General features: G+C 40.5%; 1 protein-coding gene across 4 annotated transcripts in view; it reads left to right on the forward strand.

The window, feature by feature from the left end:
* Nucleotides 1-19,231, forward strand: part of TRIM33 (tripartite motif containing 33) — a 116,838-nt gene that overhangs the window by 60,058 nt on the left and 37,549 nt on the right. For 2 of the 4 annotated variants that reach the window (XM_075853819.1, XM_075853821.1), the window contains exons 6-13: nucleotides 635-749; nucleotides 3,012-3,158; nucleotides 4,482-4,599; nucleotides 8,282-8,526; nucleotides 9,648-9,824; nucleotides 13,467-13,670; nucleotides 16,994-17,126; nucleotides 19,000-19,063. In XM_075853819.1, coding sequence (XP_075709934.1) covers nucleotides 635-749; nucleotides 3,012-3,158; nucleotides 4,482-4,599; nucleotides 8,282-8,526; nucleotides 9,648-9,824; nucleotides 13,467-13,670; nucleotides 16,994-17,126; nucleotides 19,000-19,063 — 1,203 coding nt within the window. The remainder of the gene's footprint in view (nucleotides 1-634; nucleotides 750-3,011; nucleotides 3,159-4,481; nucleotides 4,600-8,281; nucleotides 8,527-9,647; nucleotides 9,825-13,466; nucleotides 13,671-16,993; nucleotides 17,127-18,999; nucleotides 19,064-19,231) is intronic. The other 2 variants (XM_075853820.1, XM_075853822.1) reach the window with 1 other exon arrangement.

Consider the following 19,231-nt stretch of genomic DNA (forward strand, 5'->3'; position numbering starts at 1 on the left):
AAGGGGATATAGATATCTAGATAGATACATATACAAGCAAGTGGGACAAAATCCTATCTAATAAGACTGATGAAATTATTTAGTCAGTCTTTACTTTCATTCTCTGTACTTTGGGAATGCTGCGATCCTTGGTGCCCATGTCCTAAAAACTGAAGGTTTCTTTCCACATTGTGTGAACGGCAAAATCGGCATGTGTGAATGTCTTTATTCTATCACTCTAAAACATTACATACTTTTTACATAATTTAAAGGGGTCGTCTGGTTGACAGACCCTATTTCAAATGCTACTATTAGGGCATTGAGAGTCCCAGCAGCTGCAAAGAGTGTCCGTGAAAAGACATTGACATCCCATTGTTTTCAATAGGCACCATGTAATGCTTAATTTCTCCTGTGGTGGTGCTGCAAGGGAAATGAACGCTTGTTGCTAGGTCTCCCCACAGATTACAGCTGATTGTTGGCCGTTTCAGTAGCAAAACAATCTGTGATCAGCTTAATTTGGGGGCCCTGCCAAGGGCTTGTCAAAAGTGGACAGCCACTTTAAGTTATGACATTTGAAGGATCCCTCCCCTTCCTTATTGATTTATATAGACATGGATTATGTTGACTCTCCTTCATTGTTTCTTTTGTTCTTTAGGATAAAAGAAGTGAATGAAACTAATAAAAGAGTGGAACAGGAAATTAAAGTTGCTATCTTCACATTAATAAATGAAATTAATAAGAAGGGCAAATCTCTTCTTCAGCAGCTGGAGGTAGGAGACTCTTTTTTGCTTTTTGATGTTTTCTTTATATATTTTGCTATCCATTTTATATATTTTAAGTAAAAATAAAATCTAAGATTCCTTTAATCTGGAAATAACTCAACCTGACGAGTACTTGTTTATCAAATGTTCTAAATTCTATTATAGCCATAGAAAATTATATGAAACGTTCTAATATGGTTAGAGAAGCTCCAGGAAGACAACCCAAAATAAAATAAAATGTTGACCTACAATATTCTTCTAAGGTCATTGGTTATGGTCTTTCGCTCCTGGTAAAGTGAGATTTCTTATGCAGTTCTGTGCCAGAAATATGTGCAGAACATCACAATTTCTAGACTGTCGGTTGCTGGATTAAAGACATTTTACTGGATCATGTTTTTTAGTAAATGTGCTCATTTGTTGTTTTGTTTTTTTTTCATTATTTATTTTGCCTATTACATGCATTCTATTAGAAGTAATTCTGGGATTAAAAAAAAATTGTTTTTTTTTTGTTTTTTTTTACTCCTTTGCCAACTTTTGCCTAAAAATGTGGAATATACAAAATGCCATTTTGTAATATATAAGCAAGAGAGCTGGAATCTGAAACGGTTTCCCTTCCTTTTGCCACTGGCACTAGTGATCAAAGGAGCAATACAGCCATATTGGCAGAACGGCCAGTGAGGAATATCGGGAATGTATATTCCCTTTAGCCGCCTATCCTATATACACACCTCAATGATTGTATTGATGGAATGCATGGTCTTGCACCCTTGAAGTAGAGACAAAATTGGCACTTATAGTTCAGCGCTGGTAGCGAATCATTGTGTGCTTTGTTTGCAAACAGCTCCTAGCTAGGAAGCGCGGAAATGCGTTTGCTTTTGTCGTGGCTTTTCGAGTCCCTGGTGTTTTAGACGACTATAGACCTGTTAAGTTATATTCACACACTGAAGATTTGTTGCAGAAATTTCTGAGACTGTTCCATACATCTGAATAAGGCTTGCAGGAATCCTGGCACATGCTGCAAAAACAGCCCCATTCAGATGCATGAAATGGATTTTTAGTCGCCGGAAATTCTGCCGCAAATCTGCCATCAACCCGCTCACAATTTTTTCTCCTTTCATTTGATTGGTGTCTTTCTGGCAAACCAAATGCAATGATATCCTTTCAGTGATTTTCACACAACGCTGCCTTTATTTCTTCTGCGCCTCATGTGTTCCTCACACCACTCCGACCTTATAACTTTTGACCATCTGCTTTTTGACTGAATTTATCTAGATGCGAAGCCTATGAATATTACAATATAAAAAACTGATCTTGATGGATTCCACAATTATTATTTTTTTCGATTAGCTGCTCATTTGATTTTCCAGAAAGTCCCAAGGAGTTCACATTGCTTTTTTTTCCCCTCACCTCTATCGTAGGCCTTGTTTACACGGTGGAAAATTCATGCAGATTCCGACACGTTTACATTCCTTGTATCGAAGGCTTTGTTCACATCTGCGTCGGGACTCCGTTCATGGGGTCCGTTGGAGCTTTCCGCCAGGGGAACCCATTACGGAATTGGTTTCAATTTGCATCACCATTGATTTCAATGGTGACGGAGACGGTGCAAATGGTTTCCGTTTGTCACCGTTGTTTAAAGGTTCTGTTATTTTGACAAAATCAATACCGCAGTCGAGTGCGCTATTCATTCCATCATAACAATGGAACCCTTACACAAACGGAAACCATTTGCACTGGATCCTTCACCATTGAAATCAATGGTGATGCAAATGGAAACCTTTTGGATTCCGTTCGTGGGTTCCCCTGACGGAAAGCTCAGACGGAACCTATTGACAGAGTCCCCATGCAGATGTGAACGAAGCCTTACTCCTGAGGGCTTTTATGTGCAGTACCAACAAGAGCTGTATTTGGACACTATTAGGTTTCCAGACAGTTTTTATAGTTTATTATTCCTAGTGCAGGGTGGCAGGGGCAGTGCCTGATTCTCTGTTTTGTGGTCTTTGAATTCCTGTGTCACTCAGCGCCCCATAGGCCCTGCAGTAGGCTGAATTCCGTATCTGTTTCACCTGGGGTGTTCCTTTTTAAACCTCCTAAATGTATATTTCTTATGTATCTGGCCACTGGAGAAAATGGTCCACTTTTGCAGTACATCTTACTTTTGCATTGTATTACACTTTTGGACTACATAAATCAAGGATATACAACTATAGTTACTAAATCTTATTATAAATATGTACTAATTTGTAGAATATTATTTATTTTTGTTTTTAGAGTGTCACAAAAGAACGACAAATTAAACTTGTACAGCAACAAAATGACATAACTGGCCTCTCTAGACAGGTGAAACATGTAATGACTTTTACAAACTGGGCAATCGCAAGCGGCAGCAGCACAGCATTGTTGTACAGCAAACGTCTAGTAAGTCATATTTTTGGAATAATGTGCCTATTTAGTACTTATAAACCAGTGCTAAGATGGAATCCTCTTCAATATAAAATTGTAATGTTCAACAATATAAAGAATCTGTGGAAGAGATGAAAATCTGAAATCCACGTTTCTTAGCTCATTATATGTTAGTGTATTTCCTACTTAGCGTATATGCATAAGAGGAGCTTCTATAGTTAGAGGCTCTGTCACCAGATTCTCAAATCCCTATCTCCTATTGCATGTGATCGGCGCCGCAATGTAGATAACAGCAACGTTTTGTTTGTTTTTTTTAAAAACTTTCATTTCTGGTCAAGTTATGAGCTATTTTATATATATATATATATATATATATATATATATATATATATATATATATATATATATATATGCAAATGAGCTTTGAAATGGACAACTGGGCGTTTTTTTTTTTCCCGTTATGTCCAACTGGGCGTGTATTGTGTTTTTAACTGGGCGTGTTTACGTGTATGACGCTGACCAATCAATGACCAGTCCGCGTCATACACTCCTCTCCATTTATTTACACAGCAGCGATGTGCAGCCACATAAACAGCTTAACGTTACTGCAGTGTCCTGATAATGAATACACATGAAATACAGCCTGGACGTCATGTGTGTTCATTATCAGGACACTTCTGAATCTTTTCTGGGAGATTTCCAGCAACGGATACGAAATCTCGTTTACCTCGTAATCTCGCTAGATTACGGAGGTTAACGAGATTACGCGTGGCTTGCTGGAAATCTCACAGAAAAGATTCAGAAGTGTCCTGATAATGAATACACATGACGTCCAGGCTGTATTTCATGTGTATTCATTATCAGGACACTGCAGTAACGTTAATCTCTGTTTATGTGGCTGCACATCGCTGCTGTGTAAATAAATGGAGAGGAGTGTATGACGCGGACTGGTCATTGATTGGTCAGCGTCATACACGTAAACACGCCCAGTTAAAAACACAATACACGCCCAGTTGGACATAACGGAAAAAAAACGCCCAGTTGTCCATTTCAAAGCTCATTTGCATATATATATATAAAATAGCTCATAACTTGACCAGAAATGAAAGTTTTTAAAAAAAACAAACAAAACGTTGCTGTTATCTACATTGCCGCACCGATCACATGTAATACGAGATAGGGGTTTGAGAATCTGGTGACAGAGCCACTTTAACAAATAAAAATAAATCAAAAAGACATTTGCAAGGCTTGAATTTTTCAATCAACTTGTGGATATTTTTTTTTTGTGCCGTTTCTGCCATTTCTCAATTCCAGGTATCCTTTTTTTTTTTCTTCCAGATCACTTTTCAGTTACGTCACATTTTAAAGGCTCGATGTGACCCAGTACCAGCAGCAAATGGAGCAGTCCGGTTCCACTGCGACCCAACATTCTGGGCAAAGAATGTAGTTAATTTAGGTAAGCGTATGATGTATTTACTTTTATATCCAGGTTTCATATGTGAAAGGTATTAAAAGAAAGATGTTTTATGTTCTCCCATATCTTATTTCTCAAAAGTAAGCTTTTTTTTTTTTTTTCTCTCCACCATCCAGTCTATTTACCGCTCATAACTATATTTTTTTGCCTATGGTTGTCACTTCCATTAGGTTTCTATAACAATGGAGTCTATACCCAAGACCCCTTTTTTGCCAGGTTCTTTTTTTTTTTTTAGTTTTTTTTTTTTTAGTTTTTTTTTTATCCTTGTGGTTCCATAGGGACCTCCATAATTTGCTATGAATTGCTGAAGCGTTTCCCCCCCCCCCCCCCTACAGGACTCCGGTTGTCTGTCAGTTTGTCTGTAAAGATTGTTCAAATTTGGCATTTAAAGTGACACTGCAAATTTTTGCTAATTTGTCAGCAGACCTAGGATCTACTACCTGTTTTCAGTTAAGTATTTATGTAAACAAATTTAATGCCTTTTTACGGCACTGCATCAGGATAAAGTAAACAGAGCAGGGAGCGTCAAATCTCCCTGCTCTCGGCTGCTAGAGGCAGCTGAGGGCTGGGGGCGTCCCTGCTCTGCCGTGTGAGATCGATAGAAGTATCGATCTCACCCGTTTAACCCCTCAGATGCGGTGCACAATAGCGTGCACCGCATCTGAGTGGTTTTGGAGAGAGGGAGGCAGCTCCCTTTCTCTCCCATCGACACCCGGCGATACGATCGCCGAGTGTCTGTGTCTTCAATGGCAGCCGGGGGTCTAATAAAGGCCCCCAGGTCTGCCTGGAGCGAATGCCTGCTAGATCATGCCGGAGGCATGACCTGGCAGATGCCTGTCCGTTTTAAACGGACAGGCAGTAATACACTGCAATACAAAAGTATTGCAGTGTATTATAATAGTGATCGCAGAATCGCATATTATAGTCCCCTAGTGGGACTGGTAAAGTAAAAAAAAAAGTTTAAGGCGGGATTCACACGAACGGGTCGCGTCCGAGCCCGAGTGCCGGCCGGTAAAATCGGCCGGTTTGCATAAAGTTATGCATCCGTGCCGGGCCGGGCAGATCCGGACAGTGACATCATCGGCAACTCCTGAAGGGGAATCCCCATGTGTTCGGGGATTCCGCTTCAGGAGTTTCCCCTGATGTCACTGCCCAGATATGGACAGAGACATCAAGCGCTCTGTCCAGGAGCGGAATCACCGAACACACGGGGATTCCGCTCCTTCAAGGAGCTAAAGTGCGGCTAGCACATAGCAGAGCGGGGAGATACCTCCCCGCTCTGCTATAGTGGCGTCGCTACAGTAGTAGCAGCAGCTGCAGCATCAGCCATCAAAGGTGTCGCCGGGCCAGGGCGCTTTTAACAAGCAGGAGAAGGGAGCCAGCGCAGCGCTCCCTTCCACCTGCTGTACACCCCGGCCCTGCCACACCTTGTACAGCGATGCCATTCGTCAGAATGGCATCAACTCCTCCTCACATGCACTCTGCGCTGTGAGGAGGAGGAGATAGAGCGCAAGAGCCGGAAAACCCGGCCGTCACTCGGGACACATCCCGGGGGCGGCCGGGTACCAGGGCGAAAATAGAGCATGTCCTATTTTTTGACGGGCGGTTTTCCCGGCCGTCAAAAAATCGGCCGTGTGAATAGCCCCATTAGGGGTCTATTATTCCTAATGCAGCCGGGTGCCGGCCGATTTATGAACGGCCGGCACCCGGCCGGGAAACCCTGCCGTGTGAATGAGGCCTAATAAAGTTAATTTAAAAAAAAAAAGAAAAACCCAGCTTTTCCCCTTACAAACTGCTTTACTATTAAAAAAACAAAATAAAGTAAAAAAGTTACACATATTTGGTATTGACACGTCCGTAACGACCACGACTATAAATCTATTACTTTATTTAATCCGCACGGTGAACGCCGTAAAAAATGTAATAAAAAACTATGGAAAAATTGCTGTTTTCTGTGAATCCTGACTTGAAAAAAATGTGATAAAAAGTCGCATCTACTCCAAAATGGTACCAATAAAAACTACAAGTCGTCCCGCAAAAAAAAAAGCCCTCATACAACCGCACCGGCGAAAAAATCAAAACGTTACGGCTCTTCAAATATGGAGACACAAAAACAAATAATTTTGAAAAGAAAGCGTTTTTACTGTGTAAAAATAGTAAAACATACAAAAACTATACAAATTTGGTATCTTTGCAATCGTAACAACCCGCTGAATAAAGTTATTGTGTTATTTATATCACACGGTAAACGTTGTAGATTTAAGACGCGAAAAAGAGTGGCGAAATATCAGATTTTTTTCTATTCCCCCCCCCCCCCAAAAAAAAAGTTTATAAAAGTTAATCAATAAATAATATGTCCCCCAAAATGGTGCTATTAAAAAATACAACTTGTCCCGCAAAAAACAAGACCTTATACAGCTATGTCGACGCAAAAATAAAAAAGTTATAGCTCTTGGAATGCGACGATGAAAAAACTTAAAAAATGGCTTGGTCATTAAGGTGTAAAATAGGCTGGTCATTAAGGGGTTAAAAATAAAAACCATGAAAAAACCTCGATCAGGTGGTGATACCTGAAAATAACTTAATGAGCAACACTGCATGTAAGCTGCTCCACACTCCAATAAGAAGGGGAGAAAACGGGGAAGAAAAAACTAAATTACCAGAATTCCTGGGGCAGAGTGGGAACCGGAGTCATGCTGGAAAGAAAAGACCTGTACAAGTCTCCTCTGCACGTTCCTGTGTGCAGATTACCGTAACCAATGATCTGTGTATAGGGGCACGCAGGAAATGCAGAGATCAAAAAAGACCCCCATTCATGAAAGGATATTCTATAACACATGTCTGTACCACGGCTAACCGACCATTATATTGTACTGAAAAGTTATAATTCTAGTCATGAATTTCAGCTGATGGGGGGAATTCCTGGTGGTCTGTATGAAAATGTGGTCAATTTGTAAAATATCACTTTTCATTAGAATTCCCAATTTGGTACATAGCTTCAAAATAAAGCTTCCACCAAATCTTCCACCTGCTGATCTGCAGGGGAAGGGAAGTGACATTTGCACTGATCACCGCAAAGATCTGCTCCAAGCCGTTGTCCTGTTTTTTCAACGTTTCATATTTAACTAGGAGTCTTCTTTCTCAACTATGTTAGGCCACTAAGATGTCGACTTCTGACAGCTGTCATAAATGCATTCCTTTCTAACAGCGACAGTCCACTGACCTCCTGTAAAGTAGATGTGTTTGATTTAAGAGTGGTGCCGATCCACTAACGAGCTAATTCCCAAAGTTCCAAATGTTACTGGATTTTTATAAAGGGAACCTGACAGCTGATTGAAAATGATTGATCCATGGTCACAAAAATTCTCAAAAAAGGCGCACCATGCTTTTTTTACAGCATGCCTTTACAAGTAACCAAGCTTTGTGATTTTGTATTGCTGAAAATCTACTGTGCAGTGTACGGAGTAGCAACGGTCTGAATTTATTTGAGCCATGATCTAGCAAACTGTATCCGCTAATGAATAATAAGAGTGGGTTACAATGCTGCTGCTTTTTTTAATTTTTTCCTGGAGTTTTATTTTGTTATTTTAATGTGTAACTATTTTGGTTCATGATGTCTGTTTCCATATTCATGCTTTCCTTTTTTTTTTTTCCTCCCCTCCAGGTAATCTTATTATTGAAAATAAGCCAACTTCTGGATATGCTCCTAATGTGGTTGTGGGGCAAGGTCCCCAAGGAGCAAATCATGTAAATAAACCCCCTGCACAAATTAACCTAGCACAACTCCGACTCCAGCATATGCAACAGCAGGTGTATGCTCAAAAACACCAGCAGCTCCAGCAAATGCGGATGGTCCAACCACCTGTTCCACATCAAAGACCATCTGGCCCACAAGTAATGCATCAACAGGCAAGTACAATGGAGGGGGGAATGGTTCATTTCAAAGCTACAGTAGCATCCGATCACGTCTTTGAAGAAATCAGATTTGATTGGTGAGATTTTTCTAAAATCCGTAGCAATGGTCGTAGGTAAAATGGTCATAGGTTAAAGGGCGAGATTTGCTTTCAGGAACAGAATTGATGCACAAAAGTATTAAAAATAATGAGCACTTTCGCGTGTCAAATCCTTGGTAACCCCTAAGCATGTAGACACTGTCACTAGTAATTTCTCCTTTACATATTCCGTTTTATGGCATTGTTCTTGACTTTTTGGACAAGAGCCTTTACATTTTAAGTTTCTTATTTTGGTTCCTTTCAGGATCTGCCTTGTCCCAAATAATACCATACACTACCCCACTGAGCAGTAACCTTTCCTTGTCATAAGCTACTCTGTTTTCGGTCAGATGTTCGTGTAACAAGTTGCTCCCTGGGTGGAATTAAAGCTGATGGAGGGGAGTCTTGCAAATGGATAATTTTTGGTATTTCAAATGAAAGTCCTATAGCAAACATGATTTCAGAAGTCCCATTCGCTACAATCTAGCACAATGGCCGCTTCATTCAAAAACTATAGTGACCAAGTCAGATAAAAACTGACAGGTGCTGAAAGTCTGAAAATACTTGTCGAAATGTTTTATTACAAGTGTTCCATAGTTGTGTTCATGGTGGAATTTATAAAATGTTTATGTATTTTGTCCTAAAGGGGTTGTCCCATGAAGCAAGTTTATCATCTAGCCACAGATGTCTGATCGCTGTTTTTGTTGGCCCCATACTCTATGAATGGCGCGGCTGGCCGCATGCAGATCCGCCACTCCATTTAAACTCCTCATTTCGGTCGTGCAGTGAGGATGAATGAGGGATTTGGGATCCCCGCTCTTGTGATCGGTGGTGGGGCCCCCAGCGATTAGACATTTATCTACAGGATATTCATTTTCCTGTGGATAGGTGATAAATGTCCTTTGTGGGACTGGGTCTACCCCTTTTAGAAAAAATCCTGTTCTGAATGCAGCCTCCTATTTGTTTTTGTTTTTTAATTTTGTATAAGTAACTGAATTTTTACTAAAAATGCTAACCAAAGAATGGAACTATTTGCAGCCTCCAAGGTTAATCAGCATGCAAACCATGCAGAGAAATAATATGAACTGCGTATCTTTCCAAGCGCATCAGATGAGAATGGCACAGAATGCTGCACAGAATGCCAATCGAATGCCAGGGGTACCTCGTCACAATGGGCCTCAATACTCAATGATGCAACCTCATCTCCAAAGACAGGTAATCTTTCATAGATTTTATATATTGAAATAAAAACATATCGTACTTCAGAGTTCTTGTTTTTATGAACATTTTTATTATGGTTATACACAAACTTTAAAGGGGCTCTAAGGTTAATTCAAGGGGTTGTCCGGACATTTTTTTTTTTATTAATGGTGTATCCTTAAGATAGGTTATCCGTATCCGATCGGTGGGGGTCTGAATTCCGGAACCCCTGCCGATCAGCTGACTGAAGGGGCCGCGGCGTTCGTCGCAACAGCCTTTTCACACTTCACAGGTACGGCATCATACACATCCAGAGTGGCTGTGCCTGGGATTGTAGAACTCAATAACTTTTTTTTTTTTTTTTAAGTTTTCCGTCTATAGCCATGAGGGCTTGTTTTTTTTTTTGTGGGACGAGTTGTAGTTTTTCATGGTCTTATTTATTTTACTGTATAATGTTCTGGAAAAATATGTGGGGTGGAATGGGAAAAACTGTGATTCCACCATTTTTGTTTTTTGTTTCATTTTTACGGTGTTCATCGCGCAATAAAAACGACATGTTAACTTTACTCTGTGGGTCAATAAGATTACGGTGATACAAAATGTATATTTTTTTTGTGTTACTACTAAAAACTAAACAAACTGTTTTTTTATTAGTCCCCTTAGGAGACTTGAACCAGCGCTTGCACAATATGCTGCTAGACTTATGTATTACAGTATACTGTGTTTTTTACCAGCTCCCAGGCTTTTGAAATTGAATTATTTTTTTTTTAAATAAAAATGTCTATCCATTTGTTTAGAGTAACTTTCTAATTACTTTTTATGAAACATTATTTTAACTATTTGAGAGATAGCTGCATTCTATCCTGTATAAAGAGCATCTGTATTTCGCGCTGAGACCTGAATCCTTTAGGTCAACAGCACTGAAGGCTTCAGTGACAGCGGATGCAAGATCCACCTATTAAGTTCATAACTTGGATGTGATCAGTAATAGCTTGATCCTGCATGTCAGAGACACACAGGACCCGCTGACACTGAACCCATGTCAGAGTCCAGGTCACGTGATCTAACTGTGGCCCGGAGCGGATAACTTTTAAAAGTATAGCTAAAGATATGTAAATTGTGTTAATAATTTGCGTGGCCTCAATTACGTTTGCGAGGTCATGGGAAGCTCCTGCTAGCTTTATGTTAGTTACACAGGCAACTAATGTATATACCAATGGTTTACTTTTTTGGCACATGTTAATTGAGACCTGTTGAAAGACAAAGGTTATGTGTTGATGTATTATACATGTAATTGTATTGTAATTCTTGTACTTAAATACTAATAAAAACAGATTTTGATAAAAAAAAAAAGTATAGCTTTCTATAGCAGAATTGCTTTGACTAAAAGATGTCCCCAGATGGCTTCTTTAATTAATGAAACCCAAAATACATGATGGCCATTTAAAGCAGGGGTGGGGAAAGTCCGGCCCATAGGATCCTTTCGTCCGGCCTGATCTCACTCTGACCACCGCATCATTCGCTGCTTGGCTCTGTCCGCCCGACTCGCTCACATTTAGGAGCAGGAAAAGGGCGGATGGAGCCAAGTATGGCAGCGGCGGTCTAAGTGAGGTCGGTGTGTTCCGGCCCAAGAGTGGACCAGTCCAGACACCTGACATGAGGTCCAGTGACTGGACTGTGCCGGTCCGGGAGTGGACACCTCACGTCAGGTGTCCGGACTGGTCCACTCCTGTCACAGCACATCCCGACATCCCTCAGACCACCGCTGCCGCCATACCGTTCCCTCCTTGGCTCCGTCTGCCCACCCTACTGACTCGAAGTGAGGTCAGATGACTTAAAGGTTTTTTTTTTTCATCAAAGGCATTTATGATATGTCTATAAGATATGTCATTAATGTCAGGATGCGGGTCTCACCTCTGGGTCTAAGATCTATTTCTAGAACGGTGCCCCCTAAACCCCGTTCTACCTATTTGTGTTACTGCTGAAGCTTGTGATTTCCCACCATGAAGAAGAAAACTGCGTAGCTTGCTGAGCTACGCTGGTACGGTAAGTCCCATAGAACTGAAAAGTAGTTACGGAAACGGCGTAACTTGGATGCTACGCTGCTTCCATAACTGCCATTCCCTACTATGGAAGTTATGGAAACAGCTCAGCGAGCTTCACTGTTTTCTTCTTCATGGTCGGAAATCAGCCGGAACACAGAGCGGTAGAACGGCGTTTAGGGGCCCTCATTCTAGAGATAGGTGCGGGTGCCAGAGGTGGGACCCGTATCCATCTGAACTATGACATATCCTGTGGAGATGTCATAAATGTCCCTGATGGGAAAACCCCTTTACGTAAGTCGGAACAACTTACTGCTGGGAGTACTTTTCAAAACTTACCAAAGAGTTGACTGCGCTCCAGACTGACCGACGCAGTAGCAACATCATCAATACCGGCTAATATCACATGCCTCACCAAAGGGAAGCAGTTCCAGGCATCACATTAGGGGTGAGTTAATTAAATATTTGACCAAATATAGCAGGCTCATTTTTAAGTTGATTTAGTATGGCCCGCAAATGGTGTTCTAAATATCCAAATGGCCCTTGGCAGAAAAAAGTTTTCCCACCCCTGCTTTAAAGCATTACTTCTACCAGATATATATTTTATTTTTTTATTCATTAAATTTTTTGTTATGACGTTTGGTATATTAACTGCAATCCATGCCAGTCTAATTTTCCTGGGCAAATACGTCCACTAAAATATTGTACCTAGGCAAAGGAATTTCACAAGCATTTAAAAGTAGTCAATACACGTGTTGCTTTTGTTAAGGCAATGTTCCAACTCGCGTTGTGGCTTCTGTTAATAGCTATAGCCACAAAGCTCCACCGGATCCGATGGATACCACTGGTGCTAAACGAACCCCATTAACTTTCAGTGAGGTATGGCGGGGTGTTCGGTTTTTTTTTATGGAAAAAAACCCCCACTATTTTTATGCAAATATGCACGTAGCCTATTATTATCACACATCCTTTACGACGATCATAAATGGTCCACACTAGCAGATCCAGCTTAATGAAATGAATTTACTACTAAAACTAAATGTATTACAATACAGATTACTGAGGGAAGTTCTGAGTGGCAACTTTAGTGGAGAATGAGTGTATTTTTATCAGTAAGTAAAAGCTTCTCTTCGATCTATGCCTTATTGCCCTGTAGACCATCTAGGTTTGGCCAGGTTAATACAACTTAATCCAGACCTACTGAAACTACAGTCAGTAGGGAATTTGTCACCATAATCCCCAATGGGCTTTTACTGCTTTTGGTAAAAATAAAATGGTTTTAGGGCCCAGGAGAGTCTTGAGAATCCTGCCGCCCTGTCATCTCCACTAAACTGGTGATTATCATATTTTACTGATCTACTTCCAAGACCTTCCATTACTCTGGCATTATAGGCAGCGGTCTTTTATTAAGTATCAAACCACACTGCTCATTTGTATGTTTGCACCCATAGTGTACTGTATGTATTTATACATTCTAAAATATAATAAACCTAGTCTTTGAATACTTTTTTAGTGCTTTTTTTTTTTTTTTTTTTTTTACCCCTCAATGTAACACTGTTAATGTTTAGATGTCCAGAAAGTGACATTTATTGAATGGATTTTTCTTTCCTTCCAGCAGCACTCTAATCCTGGGCACGCTGGTCCCTTTCCAGTAGTCTCAATCCATAATAACGCCATGAATCCTACAAGCCCTACTACAGCAACCATGGCGAATGCAAACCGAGGTCCAACCAGCCCGTCGGTTACATCGATAGAATTAATACCATCTGTAACCAATCCAGAGAACCTTCCTTGTTTACCCGACATCCCACAAATTCAGGTCAGTGCGCCAGGCGTTAAAGTATTCATGGTTTTACTGTTCCTTTTAAGCTGCTGCAATAAGTTTCTTATTTTAGACTGTATTATCCCCCCCGGAATCAGGAAATCTTTGCTCTTGAGCAACTGTATACGATAGGATAACAAAGAGCTTTAGTTTGTACGTTTCTAAAGTTCATTACGAGAGGCGCTTTAGTATAGATTTGGTATTCTTTTAGTTTGGCAGCCTGCCTTTCTACCCTACATTAAACAAATTGTTTGTTTCCTCATGAAATATGTCATGTATCCTCATATATATATATATATATATATATATTTATTTATTTGTACACGCTTTAGAGTTGCCAGTATCAACTGGCAAATATTTACCGCCAATATGTGCCAAAAAGCGAACGCTTACTGGCCTTACAAAAATAAATCGCTGTTCCCAAATATAAAATAACTTCTAACTAAATGGAAGAGATATTTTATGTAGAATTCAGGTTGTTGTTGGTCCCCTGCTGTCCTGCATTTTGGCATAATCACTATTTTAGAATTTTATAATATATATACTGTAAGTTTTGGTATTCTTGTTGACTAAGGCAGCCAATCGGATTTCTAAGGGCAACAAGGACAACTTTTTCTCTGAGACCGTCTTTATTCATAGGGACCATTGTGTTTGTCCTTGCTAGGTGGCGGGTCTATGCCAACTTGAATACATTTAACTAATGTGTAAGGCCTCATGCACACGGCCGCGCCCGTATTCATTAGCCGCGATTGCGAGCACGGCCGCCGACAGCCGCTTGCATTTTTGACCCCTGCTCCCATACAAAGTACCGTAAAAAGCAAAAGATAGGACATGTCCTATCTTTTGCGGTACACTTCTACGGCCTGAACACCTTCCCGTAAATAAACGGTAAGGTGTCCGTGGACAATAGAAGTGAATGGGTCTGTAACTGTGGACCGCAATTCCGGACGATTTTTACGGTCGTGTGCATGGGGCCTAAAATGTAGCACAAATACAATTTTAAAGTGGACCGGTCACTAGGTCATATAAGTTGTACTGGTTATCTGATCTGAATAGCGCTGTCTCCTAGATTTTAGTACCGGTTTTCTTTCCTTAGCATAGTCTACTACGCTATTGATTCCATCAAAACAACGTAAACCTTACAGAACGGCGACAATGAGAAACCATTTGCAACGTATGCGTTACCGTTGGTATCAATAGTGATGCAAACGGAAAGCTATTTGCGTTTGTTTCACTTTGGGTTCCGTTCATGGGTTCCCTTGATGAAAAGGTCCGACGGAACCCATGAACGGAGCCCCGACACAGATGTGAACGAAGCCTATGGCATTCTACAAAGTTGCAGGCAGAATCCCGATACTTCAATTGGCATTGTTAATGTGGGTTGTTTTGCAGCATTTGCTATTGTATGGCCTGTTCTACAGTTCTCATGAGCTGCTAGTTTATTTTTGAAAACCAAATGCAGTGTATGAGTAAATGTTGTCCGATAAGAGTAAAAGCATATATTCACCTTTTTAAACATTTTACATATAGACCTATTGTACATAAAAAGATTAGTAACGTTTTGGACAGTAAAATTCCATTAATCCTGTACCTTCATAGTCGTCGAGGTTCTGGATTATCAGAATTTCTTGGCTAATAAATTTATTACACACTTAGACTGGTCCTTCTCGGTGTGCTTTACTTATCTTGTACTGTGATAAGGAGTTACTTTCCTTCTTCTAGTCCAGAGCTGCATTCATTCTGCAGGCTAAAAATAACATGCCAGGGGCTTACACGATGTTCATGAGCCTAGAGGAGTAGTGTAGTATAGTATATTGTGCTGAGCCCTGTGGCAGAGAGAAGAATTCCTGCTTATACACTTATCGTTTGGGTGGTTGTGTCAACGGACACCAGTCAGTCACTCGCCCAGATCCAAATCCATAAGTTATATCTATGTCGGAGAGAAGTAAGAGACAGATACATGTTTGTATACCCAAATAATCCTTCTCTGGTTTATTGTTAGAATGTAGTTACAATAGTATCTCACAAAAGGGGAGTAGGCTTGAGCTCAGCCAATTACTTACAAATGAGAAGTTGGCTCTAGCTCAACCAATCACGTACAATGGGGAGTTAGTCAAGCTCAGCCAATCATGAGTAGGATGAGGTTCTCATGGGAAATCATGAGTAAGACACCGCTTCTCATAACAATTTTACAGCTGCAACGTCTACAGGTCTAATTCTCATAACAAAGACTGGTAAATCAATGAGTTCCCAGACAGTATGAGACGTCAGGCCAATTTCTCATAACAAGGAATGGTAAACGCACAAATTCCCAGATAGTCTTGGGCTATGTGCACATCTGCGTCAGGGCTCTATTCCGACGGAAAGCTCAGTCGGAACGGAGCCCTGACGCAGATGTGAACGCAGCCTTAGCATAAATTTAATCTTGCAGAGAAACAGCTGATTCTTCAAAATATAAAATGGATTCTTTATAGAAAATTGAATCTTTTAAATACATTTTACTCATTTTCACATGGATGAAGAGATACAAGGGTGAGTCATAAATTATCCGTGCTCCGGTTATTTCTGTTGACCCGCACTGTCTTATGAGCGCTTTTCATACGAGGTAGCTGTCTTCCCAGTCACTACTGTGCAGGTTTGAATGTGTTACGTCTGTTTATTTTTGACTGCGGTGCCAGAAACTATGGCTGCCCCACTTGTGATTTACATGAGAGGGCGGCAGTGTGCAGTGGTTAGTTTTTTTGTGGTCTGAGGGTGTGTCTGGTGCTAATCTTTATCGAAAACTTTGGGCACAGTATGGAGAAAGTGTTTGTCTTAAAGAAGTGTGTATAAATGGATCGCGAAGTTCAAGGAAGGGCGCGCGCACAAGTGTCAGCTATGAAGAAGGAGCCGGAGGCCAGTCAACGTCTACAACTGATGACAATATTGTGTGCGCGTAAACTGATTCTATTGGATAAAGGTTCACCCGTTTGGTCCCCTGAAAGAAGCCCTACGAAGACGAAGATTCACGTCTGATGAAGAGGCGAAGACAGCGGTGCATTTGGGGGTTGCAGCTCAGCCTAGAACGTTTTTTAATGTGAGAATATGAAAGCTTGTTGACAGATGGACAAAGTGGGAGATTATGTATTTGTCTTTTCTGAAAGTTGATTGGCTGTAGAATTTATTTTAGAGCGCGGATAATTTTTGACTCGCCCTCGTGAATACAATATTAAAATTTGCCATATATGGTAGATTTTATTTATTATATCTATTTATATAGTGTTACACTTTGTTACATTTATTTGTTTATAACATGGTCATGTTTCCTCCTCATTTTGCAGTTGGAAGATGCTGGATCGAGCAATTTAGACCATATATTAAGTAGGTACATTTCAATTGGTCATCAGCTTCCACAGCCAACAAGCACTATGAATCCATCCCCAGGACCATCTGCCATGTCACCAGGATCAACAGGTAAGTCTGAATTGACATCCATCAGTTGGATCCGGCCAGTTTTATTTCTGAGCCTAGGTTAGTTTGGGCACCAGTTTCCCTCCCAGTTTTCTGTACCACAGCAATGATTTTAAAGAAAAAAAGACTATACTAAATCCGTTTTCAAACGAATTATGGCGGATACTGGTGGTCTCTATTGACTTTAATGGTTGTTGTTGTCCTGTTATTTTTAATGGTACATATATTGTTTTAGACGGCAATATTCTTTCGCTCAAAAATACAATTTTGTGTTTAGATTTGGTGATCTGTTCCCTCTTTTTTGGAAAACCATTAGAAGTTTGTAATTAAACTAAGGGTTCAAGTGTGCGTTCCCTTATTTATTTATTTTTAACCAATATCAGAATTGGATCACAGCAGGAAAAAGAGGAAAATCATTCCTTCATCTCCCTACTAGACCTATTTTTAATAGCATTTAATTGAAGAGACTAAGCGTGTATACATGTGTATTAAGCTTGTATACATAATAAAAAATCTGATAGTTCTAGTAGCCAAAGTAAAACTGATATTAAAGTGCTTGTCTCCTGAAGACCACCCCTGTTCAAATGCCCTATTAAGGGCTTATTTAGACGAACGTGATATACGTCCGTCGCAAGGACCTATGTTAGTCTATGGGGCTGTGCAGACTGTCCGTGAGTTTCAAGCAGCGTGTGTCCGCTGCGTAAAACTCGCGACGTCCTATATTTGTGCGTTGTTCGCACATCACGCACCCATTGAAGTCAATGGGTGTGTGAAAATCATGCGCAACGCACGGAAGCACTTACATGTGACTCGCGCAACAGCAGTAAAAAGTATGAATGAAAACCGAAAAGCATCACGTGCTTTTCTGTTTACAAACATACAAACAGAGTGTCATAATGATGGCGGCTGCGCGAAAATCACGCAGCCGCGCATCATATGCTGCTGACACACGGAGCTGTTAAGTACCTTTTGCGCGCGCAAAAAGCACACGCTCGTGTAAATCCGGCCTAAGTCAAATGGGTGTCATAGTCGTGTTCCCCGCTGGTGAGCGGCTCCTGCTCTGGTGGACTCGAGCGCCACTGCATGTGAGATGTCTGGCTGGTCACCGCTTCCCCTGGCAAAAATCAGCTGTTTTGCAGGGGTTGCCAAGAGCGGCTCCTATCTGAAAGGAGGTCTCTGATATATAATTGATGAAATAGAGCTGGTGCCTCAAAATCCACATTACATTTTTACATCTATACTACATTAGAACGATACATTTAAAAAAGGTCTCACCACTGCACAAACTCTCTTAACAACTCACACTTCAATTACATTTTCCTGCCAATCTGTAAACTTAAAGGAAACCCTTTGCAGCTTGTTCTTGCTTTAATTTATGAATTTTACATAATCAAAACCAAGGCGTTTCCATAATGTGACTGCTTAGAAATGTTACCAGCGGAGACTGCGGAGTTTAAAGAGAGTCCGCAGTCACCTAAGCAGTGTTTATAATGTGTTTCCAGTTTCATGTTGTAATGTACCTTAGGGTGCACTACACTATCATTTAATAGAGCAAAATAGCACATTTTCCTGTTTTTCCATTGATCTTTAGAGACTCTTTCCAGCTAGTTATATTTCCTACTTTATTCCAGGAGCGCCAAGTAAGCACTGATGTCCTAGGGACTTTCTAAGCCTCCGTTCATATTCTCCGTCCTGTTTGAGGTTTTTTTTGTTGTTTTTTTGCTTTTTAATATAAGATGTGTGTTTTATCCTGTTGACTTTGACTTCCATTGTACAAAAAAAAATAAGACTGGACAAAACGTTTTTGAGCTCTATAGAAAAAAATATATTGCCGAATGTTTACTGCATCTTAATGAATATTTCTATTTTGTTTCAGGTTTAACCAACTCTCACACCCCAGTAAGGCCTCCCAGCACATCAAGCACAGGCAGCCGAGGAAGGTGAGAAAATGGCTGTTCGCCCTTTCATGGAACGTGTACAAAGCTGCGGAATATGTTGCTACTTCACGCATGAAGATTAATGTTGCGATTTATCTACCCATTTCGCTTTCTCCGTCTCTCTATTTCCCTTATCACCATTGTCTGCACATTTCAAAATAATTTTAGGGT

This window comes from Rhinoderma darwinii, chromosome 2 (assembly GCF_050947455.1).
Source record: "Rhinoderma darwinii isolate aRhiDar2 chromosome 2, aRhiDar2.hap1, whole genome shotgun sequence".
Lineage (NCBI taxonomy): Eukaryota > Metazoa > Chordata > Amphibia > Anura > Rhinodermatidae > Rhinoderma > Rhinoderma darwinii.